The 16,718-nt window shown below is 33.7% G+C and overlaps 4 protein-coding genes and 1 pseudogene across 4 annotated transcripts; 1 reads left to right on the forward strand and 4 right to left on the reverse strand.

Annotated features, from left to right (window-relative positions):
• Positions 1-383: 383 nt before the first annotated feature.
• On the reverse strand, positions 384-1,925 carry LOC114386658 (probable myosin-binding protein 6). The gene has a single exon (XM_028346691.1). The coding sequence runs from the start codon at positions 1,436-1,438 to the stop codon at positions 623-625; it is 816 nt and encodes a 271-aa protein (XP_028202492.1). The 5' UTR covers positions 1,439-1,925; the 3' UTR covers positions 384-622.
• Positions 1,926-8,023: 6,098 nt separating this feature from the next.
• LOC114386659 (L-type lectin-domain containing receptor kinase IX.1-like) lies at positions 8,024-9,986 on the reverse strand. The gene has a single exon (XM_028346692.1). It carries the CDS (start codon positions 8,829-8,831, stop codon positions 8,040-8,042), a length of 792 nt encoding a protein of 263 aa, XP_028202493.1. The 5' UTR covers positions 8,832-9,986; the 3' UTR covers positions 8,024-8,039.
• LOC114386661 (mannose/glucose-specific lectin Cramoll-like) lies at positions 8,933-10,101 on the reverse strand. Its single transcript, XM_028346693.1, has one exon. It carries the CDS (start codon positions 10,083-10,085, stop codon positions 8,952-8,954), a length of 1,134 nt encoding a protein of 377 aa, XP_028202494.1. The 5' UTR covers positions 10,086-10,101; the 3' UTR covers positions 8,933-8,951.
• A 1,226-nt stretch (positions 10,102-11,327) lies between these two features.
• On the reverse strand, positions 11,328-13,251 carry LOC114386611 (annotated as a pseudogene).
• A 1,252-nt stretch (positions 13,252-14,503) lies between these two features.
• Positions 14,504-16,718, forward strand: LOC114385782 (U3 small nucleolar RNA-associated protein 18 homolog). The gene is made up of 2 exons (XM_028345853.1): positions 14,504-14,632; positions 14,855-16,718. The coding sequence occupies exon 2, from the start codon at positions 14,870-14,872 to the stop codon at positions 16,529-16,531; it is 1,662 nt and encodes a 553-aa protein (XP_028201654.1). The 5' UTR covers positions 14,504-14,632; positions 14,855-14,869; the 3' UTR covers positions 16,532-16,718.

The following is a 16,718-nucleotide window of genomic DNA, read 5'->3' on the forward strand; positions in this document are numbered from 1 at the left end:
AAATTTCAGACATTTAGAAACGAACATGTAAATCTCCTGGAGGAGTATGAAAAGTCGAAGATTTTAGGCAAAGATTAGTACTAGAAGAGTAGAAGATTTAGAGTAATAATAACGTAGAGAAGAAAGGTTCCTCTCCAATGAGTGCTTCCCACATTACCCGACAAGCCCCAACTGGCCCATCTGATTGATTCAAACTCCAGTACCAGGTTGCTTTCTCATTCATGAGATGCCAAATCCCTACCCCCATTCAATGAAACTATCTACTTACATTTTTCTAAAGTGAGGTTTTAACAAAAACAAAACCAGATGCAAAATCAACACTCAAGATTGTAAATTATCTTCTCAATATCACAATTCAAAACCTTGGTCTAATACTTGCAATGTCAAGTAAGCCTCATGAAATTCATTCACACAATTAGTGCAGTAAACCTGAACCAACTTTAAACCTATTCCCCACCATGACAACAGACACACGCATATTAACACATATTGTGTAGCTTTTCATCAACATTGTTAATAAAACAAACAAACAAACAAATAAATACAATTTACAATTGAAAAACAAAAAAGGCATTTTTCATTGAGGAACCATGTCCATGTGCATGTGGATGAGCATGCAAACTTACAAGTGCTGTGGTGTGTGTGTGGGTGAGTGGTTGCTAGAAGAAGAAGCATCTACATCATCATATTCAATTGAGAAATTCAAGAATCCACTGCTATCTTCATCACCATCATCATCATCATCACTGGCTGTGCCTTGTAGTTCTTGTTCTTCTTGAAGCTGCTGTATTTCTTGATCATTGACGAACTGTCTAAGCCTCTCCCTCAAAACCCCTAACTGACGTTCTAGAAGGTTCTTCTGCGACTCCACCTGCACTACTGTCCACCGGAGCGACTCGATCACTTCGAGATCGTACTCCTGCTTCTGCTCCACCACGCGCCGGAATTGCTTGGCCTGAATCTCCACGGCGCTCTTCTCGCTCTGCAGCCGCAGAATCATGGCCATGGCCTCCTCCGCCGCGGACGCCGCCGCCCCCTGCTCCTGCTCGATCTCCGCGCACGCCGCGTTGTACCGCTGCCGCTCCTCCTTCACCATCTTCCTCAGCGACATTACGTCGAACACCTCGTCCTCCAAACTCTCTTCTTCCTTGGAATTCTCGTCTCTGGACGACGACGATTTCTCGTGGTTGGAGAGGAGAAGAGGAGAGCGGAGAAACCTGAGGCAGAAGAAGAAGATCAAGAGGAGGCCGAGGAGGTTGAAGAGACGCGAGAAGTAACCGAGGAGGAGGAAGCCGCAACCGAGTTCACTGGCTTGGGTGATGAACTTGAATGTGGAAGGGAAATCCATGAACATGAGAAGAAGGAAGCGGAGAGAGAAACGAAGGAATCTCTGGTAGAAACCGAGAACAGGAGCGACCAACAAACCCAGAGTCTGCATCTGCGTCACCGTCTGGGTGAGGTTAACAGATTTTGACTCAACAACACCCAATCCCAATCCAATCTTAGCGTCCAAGGGATACAATGCAATTCAATACAATATAAACAAAAACGCACGCAAACTCCAACCCTAACGGAAGAAGAAATATCAAAATATATGAAAATAATGGGAACAAAAAGAGGGGTTGTTGGCGTAATTGGATTGGCAATGAGATACAATGACAATGTATGTGGAAATGGAACATTGGTTGTTATATTGGGTTTGGCGTTACAAGGATAGAAGAACAACAAGTATCATTCTTCTTCACTAACTATTCTTGTAAGCGCAGAGAGAGAGAGAGAGAGTATTCTAGTGATGATATGAAGAAGAAGAAGAGGAAGAAGAAGAAGAAGAAGACACTGGGATTGGGGGGATCTGATCGAGAGGCGAAGAAATAGAGGTGTGAGCAACCATTGTATCTCATTACTCGGACCATTTCAGAGATTAATATTTCCATACCGTTGCACATGTATTAATCATTATTCATTATTCTTTTTCAATGCCATATATTAATCATTTCTGTACAACAGTAAACAATTCATTAATTAATTAACTCTTATAACGTGACTACGTCTTCAGGTTTGGTTTCTTACTCTCCTCCTAGATACACTTGCAAAACTAAATAAGTAAATACGAAAAATAATAATAATATTTGAGTGATCCTTGGTTAATAATAATAATAATAATAAATTTTAGTGACGACTTATTACTAGTAACGAATCCGGGGGATAACAATTTTTTTTTTAAAAAAAGCATACGTGGGGTGTAATTTTTTTTTTTTATTAAAGTTTTCTACTACAAAGTTCAAATCTTTTTAAAAATATTTAGAGTTTAAATTTTATGAATAAAAAAAATATGAATAGAAAAAAATGACTAATAAAAAAACCCATCGACATCAATATATAGTTTGTTCTAATAACATGACTAAAAAAACTCATAAAAAAGTAGTTTCTACAAAATCTCTACTAACCAATCTAAAGGAAAAAAGTATTAAAGGGGGAAGGGGTAATGAAATTCTTATTAAAGAATATTTTGACAAATAATATCAAGATCAATTACCAAATGAGTTGGATTTACAATACAAATAAATTTCTATATTTTAGTACATCAATGTATTTTATATCTTTATATTCCAGCTTCACTGATGTCTTTAAGGAAAAAAAAGTGTAAGTTATTTATTCTTTGAATTTGTTATATTTCCCAATTTTAGATTGGAATATCATATCTTTATCTTAAATTTTTCTATAAAAAATAAATTATTATGAACTGACGTTGATAATAAATTAATATACTTGATAAGATATTGATTAATAATATTTTTATGACAAAAATAACTTGCCTTCGTTTTTTTTCCTATAAATTAAAATACGTAAAACATAGAAAGTCTTTTATTACTATTTTACGCGCTCAGTGGGTTAATCTTTATCTTGAATTTTCCTATAAAAAAATAAATAATTATGCATCGAGGTTGAAAATAAATTAATGTACTTGATAAGTTATTAATTAATAATAGTTTTATGGCAAAATAACTTCCATTCATCTTTTTTTCTTCTATAAATTAAAATACGTACAAAATTAAAAAGTATTTTATTGTTATTCTATGCACCAAATGGATGGTTAATGAGGTTAACAATAGAAAAAAATTAATATAATAAATTAATTTTCAATATTCTAAAATATTGAGATTGAATCATGAGTATAATTGTGTAAATTAGGTCCCATTAAATATCATAAGTACAATTTGGATTCCACCATCAATCCTTTGTTACAATCAGAATGAATCAAAAGGTAATTAAGTCACACCATAAAAGAACTAAAATTACATAATTACGATAATTGAGGAATAAAAGATGTAATTAAACATTTTTCTAAAGTATTATTGCTTTTAAAAAAAGGAAAGTACAGTATTTATCTTTAGAGACAAATTCAGTGCTTGTGATATATTAAAAAATAAATTATATTACAAACAATTAAACCTACAAAATTTAAATGTAAAAATAATATCAAAAGTAATATATTAAAAGTAAATTGTAAGCGTCAAAGTAAATTATAATTCTTTTTTAAAAAAATACAACATTAAAAGCAAATTAGTGAATTGAAATGTAAAAACAATAATAAAAGCTATAAAATCACTGTTCATAGTATATTAAAATTATAAATAAACTATGAAAGTAAATTATATATAATTATCTTGTTATATAAAATAATAAACGTGTTAATTAATTGAATTGTGCACCTGACAATAATCTAATAGCCTTAATTTAATATACTTTCATTATCTTAATTAATACTCTTTGTTTTATCTTAAGCATGTCAGCACTAAACTTTCTTAAAAAAAATGTTAAGAATCAAAGGAGCATTTGATATAAGGAAAAACTTTTCATTTTCGAAATCCTGAATCCCGCTAATATAATTCTTTAAGAATGACTATAATTTGATAGGTTGATAAAAAATATTAATGTAAGTGATATTTTTATCAGAAACTTTAATTACTTACAATAATTAATGATTAAAAAAATAATATGATATTTTTACTTAAGTAAATTTTTCGAACTCATAAAAGTTAAATTACCATTTCTCTCTTGGAAATAATTTTGTGAGAAATAACTTAAAAAATCTCTAGAAACATTGTTCCCGTGGAATGTTAAATGTAAATAAAAAAAATAAGAAACAAAGTTTTTCAACTTCAAATTCGGGAGAATCTAAAAGTTTTTCTTATACCAAATATCTTCTCATCAAGGTAAAAAAAAAAGTAAGGACTAAAATCAGAGATAGTCATATATACAAAGACTTAAAACATATTTAAGTTTATATTTTATTAAATATGTAGAATTTGTTTAGGAAATTAAATATTGTATCTTTTAATTTATTTTACTATTTTAATTTATTACCTTTTATAGCAAAGTGTAATATTATCTTAAAGAAAAAAGAAACAAAATAAAATTAAAGAGAAATTTGAAGATTGTGCATCAATAGTGAAATATCAATAATGAAATATCAATAAGTATTTAGGATATATTTGTATCTTATATTTTATTTTTATATTTTAAATAAGTATATATTAATTATATTTTGTATTTTTTAATGAAAAAATTAGATAAATTGAATTTCAAAATGTATCAAAATTCTCAAGATTCTAAAAATACTTACAAAGGTATTTATCATTTGTTTACCAAAGTTCTTACATCAATAACTAAATTTAAATTTACGATATTGTGGGATAATTATATTTGTTAGACTTTAGTGAAAACGTTCTTTCTAGTTTTAATTTGCATTAGACTTATCAGTTTCTAAATCGTAAGAATAGAATGGATTTAGAAATACTGACAAAAAACTTTTGCCTCTAGACGACTAGGTCATGTTCTTTTATTTGTCCTATTTATCTATCTATATGTGGCAGAAACCCTCCTTATTCTTATCCTAAAGAGTGATCATACTATTGCTCTAAGGGACTTCACACCTATCTCATATGCAACATAATCTCCAAAGTGTCGGTGAACAAATTGCGTGGATTTTTTGTGCTATGATTATTCCGGTCCAAAATAACTAACAGGACACTAACACACCTCACTGTGCTAGAAGAAATTCTCTACCTCTTGCAAAAGTCCAAATAAAAAATAGAAAGGGGATATGATTTTTAAATTGGATTTATAAAAAACGTATGTAGTAGACTAGGAAATCCTCCATCCATTATGTAAAAAAAAGGAGAAGGAAATCCTTCCATCTAACCCTGAGTATTTTTGGCTTCAAATAAGTGACTACATATCTAATTAAGCATTATATCTTCTCAATCACATCTAATTTTAAGATTTTAGATTGTTATCTAATAATAATTTATGATAATTTATAATTAAAGGATCCTATAATATTATTTTACACCGTTAATAAATAATTATTAAATTCTTTTAATTTTTTTTATCTAAAATAATAATTAAAAAAAGATATAGCCGTTGTCGTACGGTAACTTACTCGATCGTTTGCCCACGTGAAAAAAGATAAAAGTTTTTTTTCCAGAAGGTAATATTGCTACATATGCTTGTCTGAATTATTAATTAACAAACTAACGGCTACATCAGTTTATTATACCACGGATTAATGGTCTTATGCCACATGTGCAGAGAAATACTTCAATGACTAATACACGTACTAATGTTTTTAATGTAGTAGGATTAATATAAAAATATAAAAAAATCAATTTCTATACAATATTAATTATTATATTTATGAATTATTAATGTATATTATATTTATTAATATAAATATATTGATTAAATATATAATTTCAATTAAAGTATTTAACAAATCTGTGTAAAGCTTGACGGGAGTACGGACTGCATGGGTTCTCCGCAATTCATCCATCCCCCAACCCCAACTACGCACGTACCAGAAATGTTCCTGAAATAAACATCTCTATGTATACGTGCCCTTCTGCATTATCACATCCCTATTTACCAATTCCCATGCCCAAATATTAATCCAATAAACTTTGTGAATACCAATTTATACAGATAGAATGATCATTCAATTTATAAATTTGTGTTCCCTTGAGTATCGACACTCAGGTCAAATTAGGAATAGTTACGTGACAAAAGATTCAGTGCCATGCCATATTGTATTATGTATAAGGCACGAGAAAAGGAATTATTTTTAGGTTAGATCCTATCAACAATATTGTTTAAAAAAAATGCGTTACAAACTAGGCAAATCAACAGTCTACAGCTACTGTTGGAAATTGGAATATGCACATTGCACATTGCACATTGCACATTGCACATTTGCGACCGTATCAAGACAAGAGATCATGATTCTTTGCATGTTTTTGTTTTAAACAACTGCACGAGCTGCAGTAATTGATCAAATGTCTCACATTTGTTAAGTGTTTTTTTGTCATAAATAAAACATTTTATAAGGCTGAAAATTGATGCAATTATTTTGAAGGATACAGGATTTGGAACTCTACCAGTCTACCACTAATTACTATTAGCAATGGTTCAACTATCCTCGCTTTTCAAAAGTAAACAGCTAAACACACGCAAAAAAAAAAAAAAAAAGAAGAAGAAAAAGAAGTCCCTGTTGCAGATATTATTATGTTCATTGCCTTGATAGTTTGTGAAAAAACCAACTTTGAATGAGTACTTGAACTGCTAATGAGATTGACTAGTGCACATGTAGAGCAAGTAATCTCTTAAGAGCAGAAAACACGTTAGGCCAAAGATTTGAAGTAATTCCAGCCTTTGATAAGACTGATATGCATTGGCACATTCGTTGCAGAGGGATAATAATGTTATCTTTAAACACTTGCTTTCAAACAAACCAACAACATGGATCCCATTTAATTTTGCTTTGAGAGAAATATGCAGTGAATGCGCCCTCATTCAGTTTTTCATTGGCGTAAATGAGTGAATCTCCTCAATGCATTACCAAATTAAAATGTTGCAAAAAGATTAGCTGAAAGAAATTGTTGGCGGGGAGTTGATATATATGATAATCTAGTAGTATTTTTTTTTTTTGTTTTCTTCTTTTTTAGATATGTAATGATTTATGAAATATTTATTAGTTGATACTTTTACAACAAATATTTAAAGTCCTTAAAATGTAACCAAATCAATATTTAACATTAGTATTTTTATATACTTAACAAATAAGAAAATTAATAAAAAGATGTGATAAGAGGAATCTTCAAGTTAGGTGCCCAGGTCAAGGTGTATTGTAATTGTGTTTGATGGAACAAGGAGGAGTGAAAAAAATGTTTTCTCCTCTCAAATTCTTGCACCTGGTACAACCATTTTGGCCGGCATTTCATCTGGCTAGGATGTCATAGTCCAAGATGACAAGAAAAGACTCTTATCACGCGCAATATGCTTGCTACTCAGATTCATTCCCCCAGGCACCCACCATTGAAGCAATCAATATTTTCATTTTTATTATGCATGAAAAGTAAAATGAAGAGCAAATTTGAAAATTTGAAGTGATTTTATATGTGAAACATTTTTGGTGTAATAGTGTACAAATTCAAAAATATAACTTAATGTTGCAAAATTGTACATGATTTTGTGCATATTTAAAATACTGGTTATATGGCGTTATGTTATTAAAAGAAACCCATTAGATCAATGGCACATATAAGGCATATATCTCCCCCCATCCCCTCTCATTATCTTTTTTATTATGTAGTTACAAAATAGAGGCAACAACTTTTTCTCTTTAGAGTGGGATCAGCTATAAAATTTTGATGCTTATGACATTGAACTAGTAACCTTTTTCTATGCACTGCTTACCAATCTCAACATGTGTAAATAGAACTCAACTAGTTCACGGTTGAACATGACTGTAAGAAAGTATCAGATTACAGCAAGCTAATACTTTAAACATATATATCTTTTTTATGAAGTCAGAAGATTGATACAGATCCTGTATAAGTATAATGTTTGTTCCTTTAAAAAGATGACATATCGATTGGCATATATGTAAGATGGAAATTATACAATATACATGCATTTGACTTCAAGTATCACTTCTACTTATTAACAAAATGTTTACATGTGAAAATACATATTACATATCAATACTCAATAGAATGCAGAAGTGCAGCAGATGTTTTGGATTCTGGGGAGCCAGTGTAAGAGCCACTTGACAAAAGCTCGGTTTTATTAGGCCCAAAAGCATCAGCACTAGACGATGGAGGGTTTGAAGATGCAGATGCAGTAATTGAAGGAACAATGTAGGTGGCTTTAGGCATCTTCGATGGAAGAGTGGGCAAATGAGCTTCAAAATTAAGTACATGCATTGCTTCCCTAATTGTAGGCCTCGCAGAGTAATCTGGGTGAGCACACCATAGGCCAACTATCATTAACCTTTCCATTGCTTGCTCATCAAAGTCTCCACACAATCTTGAATCAGCTGCTTCTAGCAGATTACCCATGCCATAGAGTTCCCAAACCCATTCCACCATAACTATTTGTTCCTCACTGGCTCTTAGTTCAATTGGTTTTCTTCCACAAGCTATCTCCAAAACCACAACACCGAAACTGTATACATCGGACTCTCTACTAGCCTTGCCTCTGGTAGCAGATTCAGGAGCCATATACCCCATTGTTCCAGCTAAAACTGTTGTTTGTGACCCTTTGCCATGATCCACCAATCTGGCTAATCCAAAGTCTCCAAGCTTTGCATTGAAATTTGAATCCAACATAACATTACTTGATTTTAAGTCCCTATGGAGCACACATTGTTCCCACTCTTCATGTAGGTACAATAATGCTGAGGCCAGGCCTCCAGCAATGTTATATCTTGCTGCCCATGTCAGGAGGCTTTTGCCTCCAAACAAATGGGAATCTAGGCTTCCATTTGGCATGAGCTCATAGATAAGTAAAAGATCATTTTTCTTGTGGCACCATCCTAGGAGCTGCACCAAATTCCTGTGCCTCAATTTACTAATGATCTTAACTTCAGAGGCATACTCTTCCACACCTTGTCATGATCCCGGTGACACCCTTTTAATTGCAACATAGTCACCTAATTCTCTTATAAATCCTTTGTAGACTCCACCAAAACCTCCTTCTCCTAGCTTCAGTTCATTTGCAAAGTTGTTAGTTGTTCTAACAAGTTCATTGTATGAAAACCTTTTTGGTCCAGTCCCTCTTTCGAAATCGCTGTCCATAATAAGATCCAAGTCATCTTCCTTGCCTCTTGTCTTCATCTTCAACTTCAGAAGCCAAGCTAATCCAATACCAACAACTAAAACACCTCCTCCAATGCTCAGACCTATCACCATCCTTGTGTTACTTTCATCCTTGTGCACTTTCAAGTCCAAATTGGCGCTGAAAGACCATGAGCAAAGTGTATGTATCTCAGATAACAATCCCGTTGCGGAAGAGAAGCCAAACTCAACCCAATCCGGCAGGACCTCTCTCAAATCTATTACTTGGGAGTAGTGTTGCTTCACTGTGACATTATCCTCATATCCTGTGAAGATGATACTTAAATTGCATGTGCTAGAATTGTAGCTAATTTGTGCATCATGTACTCTCCCATCATTAATACTAAACAATTCTGTAGTGAAAGGACTCTTGATGGTTTTAATATTGATACCTACATGGTCATATTGAGGATCAAAATGATTCCAAAAGGTGTCAAACTCCACTGCTACAAATGGATGCTCATTTATGTAATTTGGATCTGCCATTTGTTGACCACTCACAAGGCTTATACCAGACCCATCTGGTGGGATAGGAAGTGGAAATTTGGGGCTTGCAAGAAAGAATGTGATGCCATCTCCAATATGGGTTTTGTTTGGTTGATTTATAATGAATGAGAAATTGGAAGTGAAGTCTGTGAGTTTTCTTGAGTCCTTGACCCAAAGATGCAGTGGTTTGTAGTATGTGACCCTGCCAACACTGTCTTTCTTAAGTTGGGTGAGTTGGAGGAGTCCATTGTCATAAGAAACATCACCTTCAAAATTCAAGGTACTTTCCTTGTTGAGAAACTGCTGAAAGCTAAAGTCTAATGGAGCTGCATGAGGGATCAAGAAAGACAAAATTGCTATGGTTATGCCCAAGTAAGGAAGTAAATGAGAACACTTACAGATACAGTATTGGTATGTGGCCATCGCTGAGGATGTTGAATTCAGGGATAATCTAAATGGCATGGAGTAGTTGCCTTGCACTGGTGTGTTTGTAATAAAGTCAAATATACTACTAATATCATTGAAATTTGGCACTGGTTTAGTTAAACTTCACTTTCTTGCGGTTGTTTGTATTGTCTTAAATTGATATGAATCAGATAATCTATTAACTCTTTAGTTAAAGTGTAAAAAAATCAGACTTACTTTGTCAAATAATTAATTTGGAAGTCTAAGTTTTATACTATTAATTTGCATTATACATGCATATGCATGCAAGGTCCTTGATTCAAAATTACTTTTCTTTCTTCGTGAATAAAAATTTGTCATCAGTCAAAAAAGAAAATAATTATTCATAAAGCTTTCTTATACTTCCACTTTTTTTGTTAGTATTAAGGAAGTAAGGATAAACTATTATACATGCATGATTTTTTTTCCACATAATTATTTCTCCCATCATTTTAAATAAATTGGTATTTGATTGCATTAAACAAACATATTTTTAGTCAAGAGTTTCCAAACTTATTCCTTTTAATTATAAGTGAATTTTTTAGTTCCTAAAGTTTAATAAGTGAATTTTTTAATCCTGAAATTTATATTTTAATTCTCAAAAGGTTTTTGTCATTAAATTTATTTAACTCCGTTAGTTAAAAATTTTAACGGTAGAAACTTTGGGAATTAAAATGTAAACTTTAGATATTAAAAAATTCACTTATCAACTATAAGGATTAAAAAAGATAAATTTGAAACTATAGAAATTAAATAAGTAATTAATCTTTTTTATAATATGTCTCATGATTTTTTTCCTAGGCTGTTCGGAACTTCAGCAGCTAGTATTAAAGAAAGCAAGTGATATTTACATCTCATCGTGATCCAAAGCCAATTGGGTAGAATTGATTTTGAATATATTGCATGTTCAAATTAATTTCAATTACAGACTTTACACAAAAACGTGCGGCATGGTGAGAGGAATTGATTTTAATTTTTTATTAAGCTGCACAAATATTTCAAAACTGGAGAATTGCGCATACTACTGGATTCTATGCCTTTCTCTTTTCCACTTTCTGTTCTTTATTTCTTTCATTTTCTCAGTTTCTATATCACAAATTTACAAACGTACTTAATCACAAGAACACAAGTTCACACTGCACACACACAGGCAAAGAGTTTAAATGATATTTACAGTTTACACATGCAAAAAAGGAAACTCATCAGTTTAAATGACTCGCCTATAGGCTAATAGCCTATGCTGTACTAGAATGTGAGATGTCACCACCAAACTTAAGAACACATGAATTTTTCAATAACTTTATGTACATCAAGTTCCCATCCCCTATTGGTTACATTGTATTTGGTTCTAGCATAAAGCCAGAGAGGGAGAAGAAACTGAAGCAAAAATAGTACTCATTGTTGGAGAACGGCAAAATGGGTCTGGCATTTTCTGTGGGAGAACTGGTAAAGGAGTTTCAAATTTAAGCACTTGAATCACTTGCCTTACAGATGGCCTGGATGTATAATCTGGATTGACACACCAAAGGCCAGCAATCACTAAATGTCCCATTTGCTCCTCATCAAATGCTCCCCCAAGCTTTGAGTCTACTACTTTAAGTAACTTTCCCAATCTATAGAGCTCCCAAACCCACTCAAATATGGTTATTTGACCTTCCTTGGCATTGAGGTCAATTGGTTTTCTTCCACTGGCTAACTCCAACAAAACAACCCCAAAACTGTATTATATCAGATTCCTTCCTAGCCTTCCCTGTGGTGCAATATTCAGGGGCTATGTAGCCCATGGTCCCTGCTAAAACAGTGGTTTGTGGTCCTTTGTCATGGTCAACCAGCCCAGCTAAACCAAAATCTCCTAGCTTAGCATTGAAACTTGAGTCCAACATAGCATTGCTGGATTTAATGTCCCTATGAAGCACACACTGCTCCCATTCTTCATGAAGGTACAACACTGCCTTTGCCAAGTCCATAGCAATCTTCTACCTCATCTGCCATGTCAAGATGCTTTTTCCACGATATAGATGGGAATCTAAGCTACCATTTTGCATGAACTCATATATAAGGAGATCTTTTTTCATGTGGCACCAACCAATTAGTTGTACTAAATTCCTATGCCTCAGTTGGCTGATGATCTTAATTTCATTTGCATATTCCTTTATTCCTTGCTTAGATTCTCTTGATATCCTCTTTATAGCAACATTGGAGTTTAAGTCTTTTAAATAGCCTCTATAAACACCACCAAAACCACATTGTCGAATCTTTTGTGCCTCTGCAAAGTTATTTGTTGCACTTACCAATTCTTTATAGCAAAATCTCTTGGGTCCAATGCCCTTTTGGAATTCATCATCCATGCTCAGATAAAAAAGTGAATATTCTTTTTTCCCTTTAGCCCTCTTCCACATTAAAATACAAACCAACCCTAAAATAAGGAAACTTGCAGCTATACCTATACCTATTTCTATCCCCTTCAATAAACCTTTGTTGGCCTCTTGTTTAGGGCTAATATTAGCAGTGGCAATTGGTGAAGGATTAGGATTAGGGACTGGTGAGGCTGCCATTGGAGGTATTTGATTAGACACATTCTCATCACTTTGTAAACTTGAACGGAATGATCATGACAACAATGTGTTCATCTCAAACATAAATCCTGTAGCAGCAGAGAAGCCAAAAATAACCCTCTCTTGTAGGTAATCTCTCAAATTAACATTGCCTGAGATATAACTTTTTATTGGCTTGCCATTGGTTTTGTTTCCAGTGAAAGAAACATTTAAATTGTGAGTACTTAAAACTTGTGACTCTCCCAACACTGTAAGCATTGCTTTGGTACTTAGTGGCTGAAGTGAGTTGGATTTCTGAATGTGCCAAAGTGGCATCTCCTTCAATCCTGGCATCATCATACTCAAACCCTTGGTAATGAAATGAAAGTGGGTTTACAAAAGTAATCATAAGTAAGAAACTGATTCCCCTTGCATAACAGAACAGATGGTTAGTTGCACGGAGACCAACATGGAAAGGAGCCATCTCTGGGTGAAAGTTGATTTTGAAACCTTACCTGGCTACTAAATCATATCATACAAGGTACAAATGAGTCTTATGTTATTGCTCAACTTTGATTTTCTTATTTATGTAACTTAGACAGTGATTTTATTCGTTGTTTTTATGAGTTTTGGATTTGTATAATCGTCTTGTAGTTCTTCCTCTGCTAACAACATAGTCAATATGGCTAAATCGCACTCAGAAATATGAAATCCAAACCGCTAGGCCTGCTGAGTATACCATTTCAGATGACGAAATGTAATGAACTTACATTCATTAATAATTCGAGCTGTTTGATTATATTTAATTCGATTTTTTCCAGCTATATTCTCTCTGGCCCAAATTTCTGTTCTTTTCATGATTTGTCACGGACTATATTTTATAGCTTAACCTTAGGCTAGTTTAATTTGTTTTATGAAATAGGGACTAAGATTGGTACACTAGCATTAAGATTTTGTTATGAGAAAGATAAAAGTTGCATCATATTTTCTCAACATGGATGGTATTTCTTGACCAAACTCGCAGACACATAAAAAATGAATTTTTATCCCAAAATGAGCTTTACAGAGATAGGGAAAAGAACAAACGCTGAAAAAAACACTAATCAATAACCCAGGGGATGATATTCTACGTCAGAGAAAGTAATAGAACGAAGGTTCCATGAATTCCCCACCTCCTAAACAATAAAGGAGGGTTCATATAATTGCTGTTTTGTTTCTTTCTAGACACCCAAAATTATATATATAATTTGAGTTTTCATTCAAGTTTCTTTCCCCATGGGAACCAAAGAGAAGCAATCCTTAGGACAATGAAGGTGAGAGAAATTTTAAATGAAAACGCGGTTTGAAACATTGGTTAAATAATTAATTTAGATAATCTCGATTAGTTCTAACAAAGAAATTAATCCCTTATAAGATAGCGAACCGCAATTTAAAACTTCAACAAGAGATTACACATGATGCCTGAACATACCTTGAATAAAGATTTTACATTTACGAAGAATATAGACATGGATAGGGGCAGTGGCGAATCAGGACCAGGGATCAGTATGACAATTTTTTTTTTTTTTGTTAAAAAGAATGAGTATTCAATAGTCAATTGATTGGAGAATTAGTTTTTTTTTTTTTATTTCTGATTGTTGAAGAATTAATTTATACAACTAAAATTCATAATTTATAATAAATAAATATTTTTTAATATATAAATTATGTTATGATTAAAATAAGTAATAAATAATTTTTTTAACATATAAATTATATTTTAAATTTATGATAAATAATTTATGTTATGATATATTGTTATTTTTTATTGTTGAAAATTTCTTTTGGCAGAGAACAGTGGGCATGGCCCAGCCCAAGAGCAAAAGCCCAATCCATTCGCTAAAACCCTTGGGGCAGTTTTTCTCTCCGAGCTTAAACCTAAAACCGTAAAACGCCTCCGTCGTCACTTAGCCACCACCGTCTCGTTCAATTCCGATTTGGTCATTAACAAAGGTAATCCCGCTCCTTTCTCAACGCTAGTTTATTTGATTTAAGCTTCCCCGTTTCCTTTATGTCTCTGATTTTATCAATAATAGCGTTAACTATTCGTAATTGTTAGTTGTTTCATTTGAATCTGTTATTTGCTGTCTCTCTAATTCCGTTTTTTGTTATGTATTTCGTTTCATGATTTGAATTCCAAATTGTCAAATTGGTTGAACCATATTTTCTTTGCAGGTTTGATTGTGAAAGATGAGTTTGATATCCCAAAACGCTCGGTCTAAAAATGAGGTCAATAAGAACAAGAGGGAGGTTGAAGATGATGTCGAGAATAATGATACTCTGGAAGTGAAGAAGAGGAAGAAAGATCACGAGAGGGAACAGTCGGCAGTGGAACAAGTGAAAGAGATGAAGAAGCTTGAGAACTTTTTGTTTGGTTCTCTATATTCCCCCCTTGTGTTTGGAAAGGATGATGATGAAGTGGAACCTCGGAAGGCTGCCGAAAAAGTTTCTGATTTGTTCTTCACTGACCGCTCTGCGGATAGTGTTCTCACGGTTTACCAGGAAGAAGATGCTGACTTGTCTGAGGGAAGTCATGATGATGATGACCACCCCTTGCAGAGGAAACCTGTGTGGGTGGATGATGAAGAAGAAAATGCCACTGTGAACATAGCCAAGGTTAACAGATTAAGGAAGTTGAGGAAGGTTGAGGATGAGGATTTGATCTCGGGTTTGGAGTATGTGTCGAGATTGCGGGCTCAGCATGTTAAGCTTAACCCAGGTACTGAATGGGCACGGGTTGATTCTAGAATAGATAGATCCTCTGATGATGAGTCGACGGATGATGAAAATGAAGCTGTTGTGAGCCAAGGTTACGGGGATATGGATGTGGATGATGTTCTCAGGACAAATGAAGACCTGGTTGTGAAGAGTGGCTCAAAATTGTTGCCAGGACATCTTGAATACTCGAGACTTGTGGATGCAAATATTCAGGACCCTGCTAATGGTCCCATAAATTCAGTCCAGTTCCATCCGAATGCGCAGTTGTTTCTTGCAGCTGGATTGGACCGGAAGCTTAGATTTTTTCAAATTGATGGCAAGCGGAACACCACAATTCAGAGCGTCTTCCTTGAAGATTGCCCCATTCGAAAAGCCTCTTTTTTGCCAGATGGATCTCAGGTTATAGTATCGGGAAGAAGAAAGTTCTTTTATAGTTTTGATTTAGTTAAGGCTAGAGTTGATAAAATAGGTCCTCTGGTTGGTAGGGAAGAGAAGAGTTTGGAGGTTTTTGAGGTGTCTCCTGATTCTCAAATGATAGCATTTACGGGTAATGAAGGATATATTTTATTGGTATCAACAAAAACAAAGCAATTGGTCGGTACTCTAAAGATGAATGGAACAATCCGTTCCTTAGCTTATACTGAGAATGGACAAAAGTTATTGAGTAGTGGTGGCGATGGTCAGGTTTACCACTGGGATCTGAGAACAATGACTTGTCTGCATAAAGGTGTAGATGAAGGTTGCATCAATGGCACAACTCTTTGTACTTCACCAAGTGGGACTTATTTTGCAGCTGGTTCAGACAGTGGAATTGTGAATATTTACAATAGAGAGGAATTTCTTGGGGGCAAGAGAAAGCCTATCAGGACCATCGAGAATTTGACTACAAAAGTGGTTTTCATGAGATTTAATCATGACTCTCAAATATTAGCAATCTGTTCAGGCATGAAGAAAAGCAGCTTAAAATTAATACATATCCCATCGTATTCTGTGTTCTCCAACTGGCCACCGTCAAACACGAGCTTGCATTACCCGCGGTGTATTGATTTTAGTCCAGGTGGTGGATTCATGGCTGTGGGAAATGCTTCAGGCAAAGTGTTATTGTATAAGTTGCACCATTACCAGCATGCCTAAGGTCAATTTAAATTCCTGGCAGGTTTTGAGAATTTTGTTTGTATTTTTTTGTTGGAAGTTGAGATTAGATTTGTATTTTATCATTATTAATTAATGAAGCTTCAGCGTTTCTTCTTTGAAGTTAGAAGTAACCAAGCTTCATGTATTTTATCATCAGTTTTATTGCGATTTAACTATCTTTTTCTGA

This window comes from Glycine soja, chromosome 15 (assembly GCF_004193775.1).
Source record: "Glycine soja cultivar W05 chromosome 15, ASM419377v2, whole genome shotgun sequence".
NCBI lineage: Eukaryota > Viridiplantae > Streptophyta > Magnoliopsida > Fabales > Fabaceae > Glycine > Glycine soja.

Excerpts from the sequence above, each read along its gene's own strand:
- LOC114386658 (XM_028346691.1), bottom strand. The coding sequence starts at position 1,438 with ATGCAGACTCTGGGTTTGTTGGTCGCTCCTGTTCTCGGTTTCTACCAG.
- LOC114386659 (XM_028346692.1), bottom strand. The coding sequence starts at position 8,831 with ATGCCAAATGGAAGCCTAGATTCCCATTTGTTTGGAGGCAAAAGCCTC.
- LOC114386661 (XM_028346693.1), bottom strand. The coding sequence starts at position 10,085 with ATGGCCACATACCAATACTGTATCTGTAAGTGTTCTCATTTACTTCCT.
- LOC114385782 (XM_028345853.1), top strand. The coding sequence starts at position 14,870 with ATGAGTTTGATATCCCAAAACGCTCGGTCTAAAAATGAGGTCAATAAG.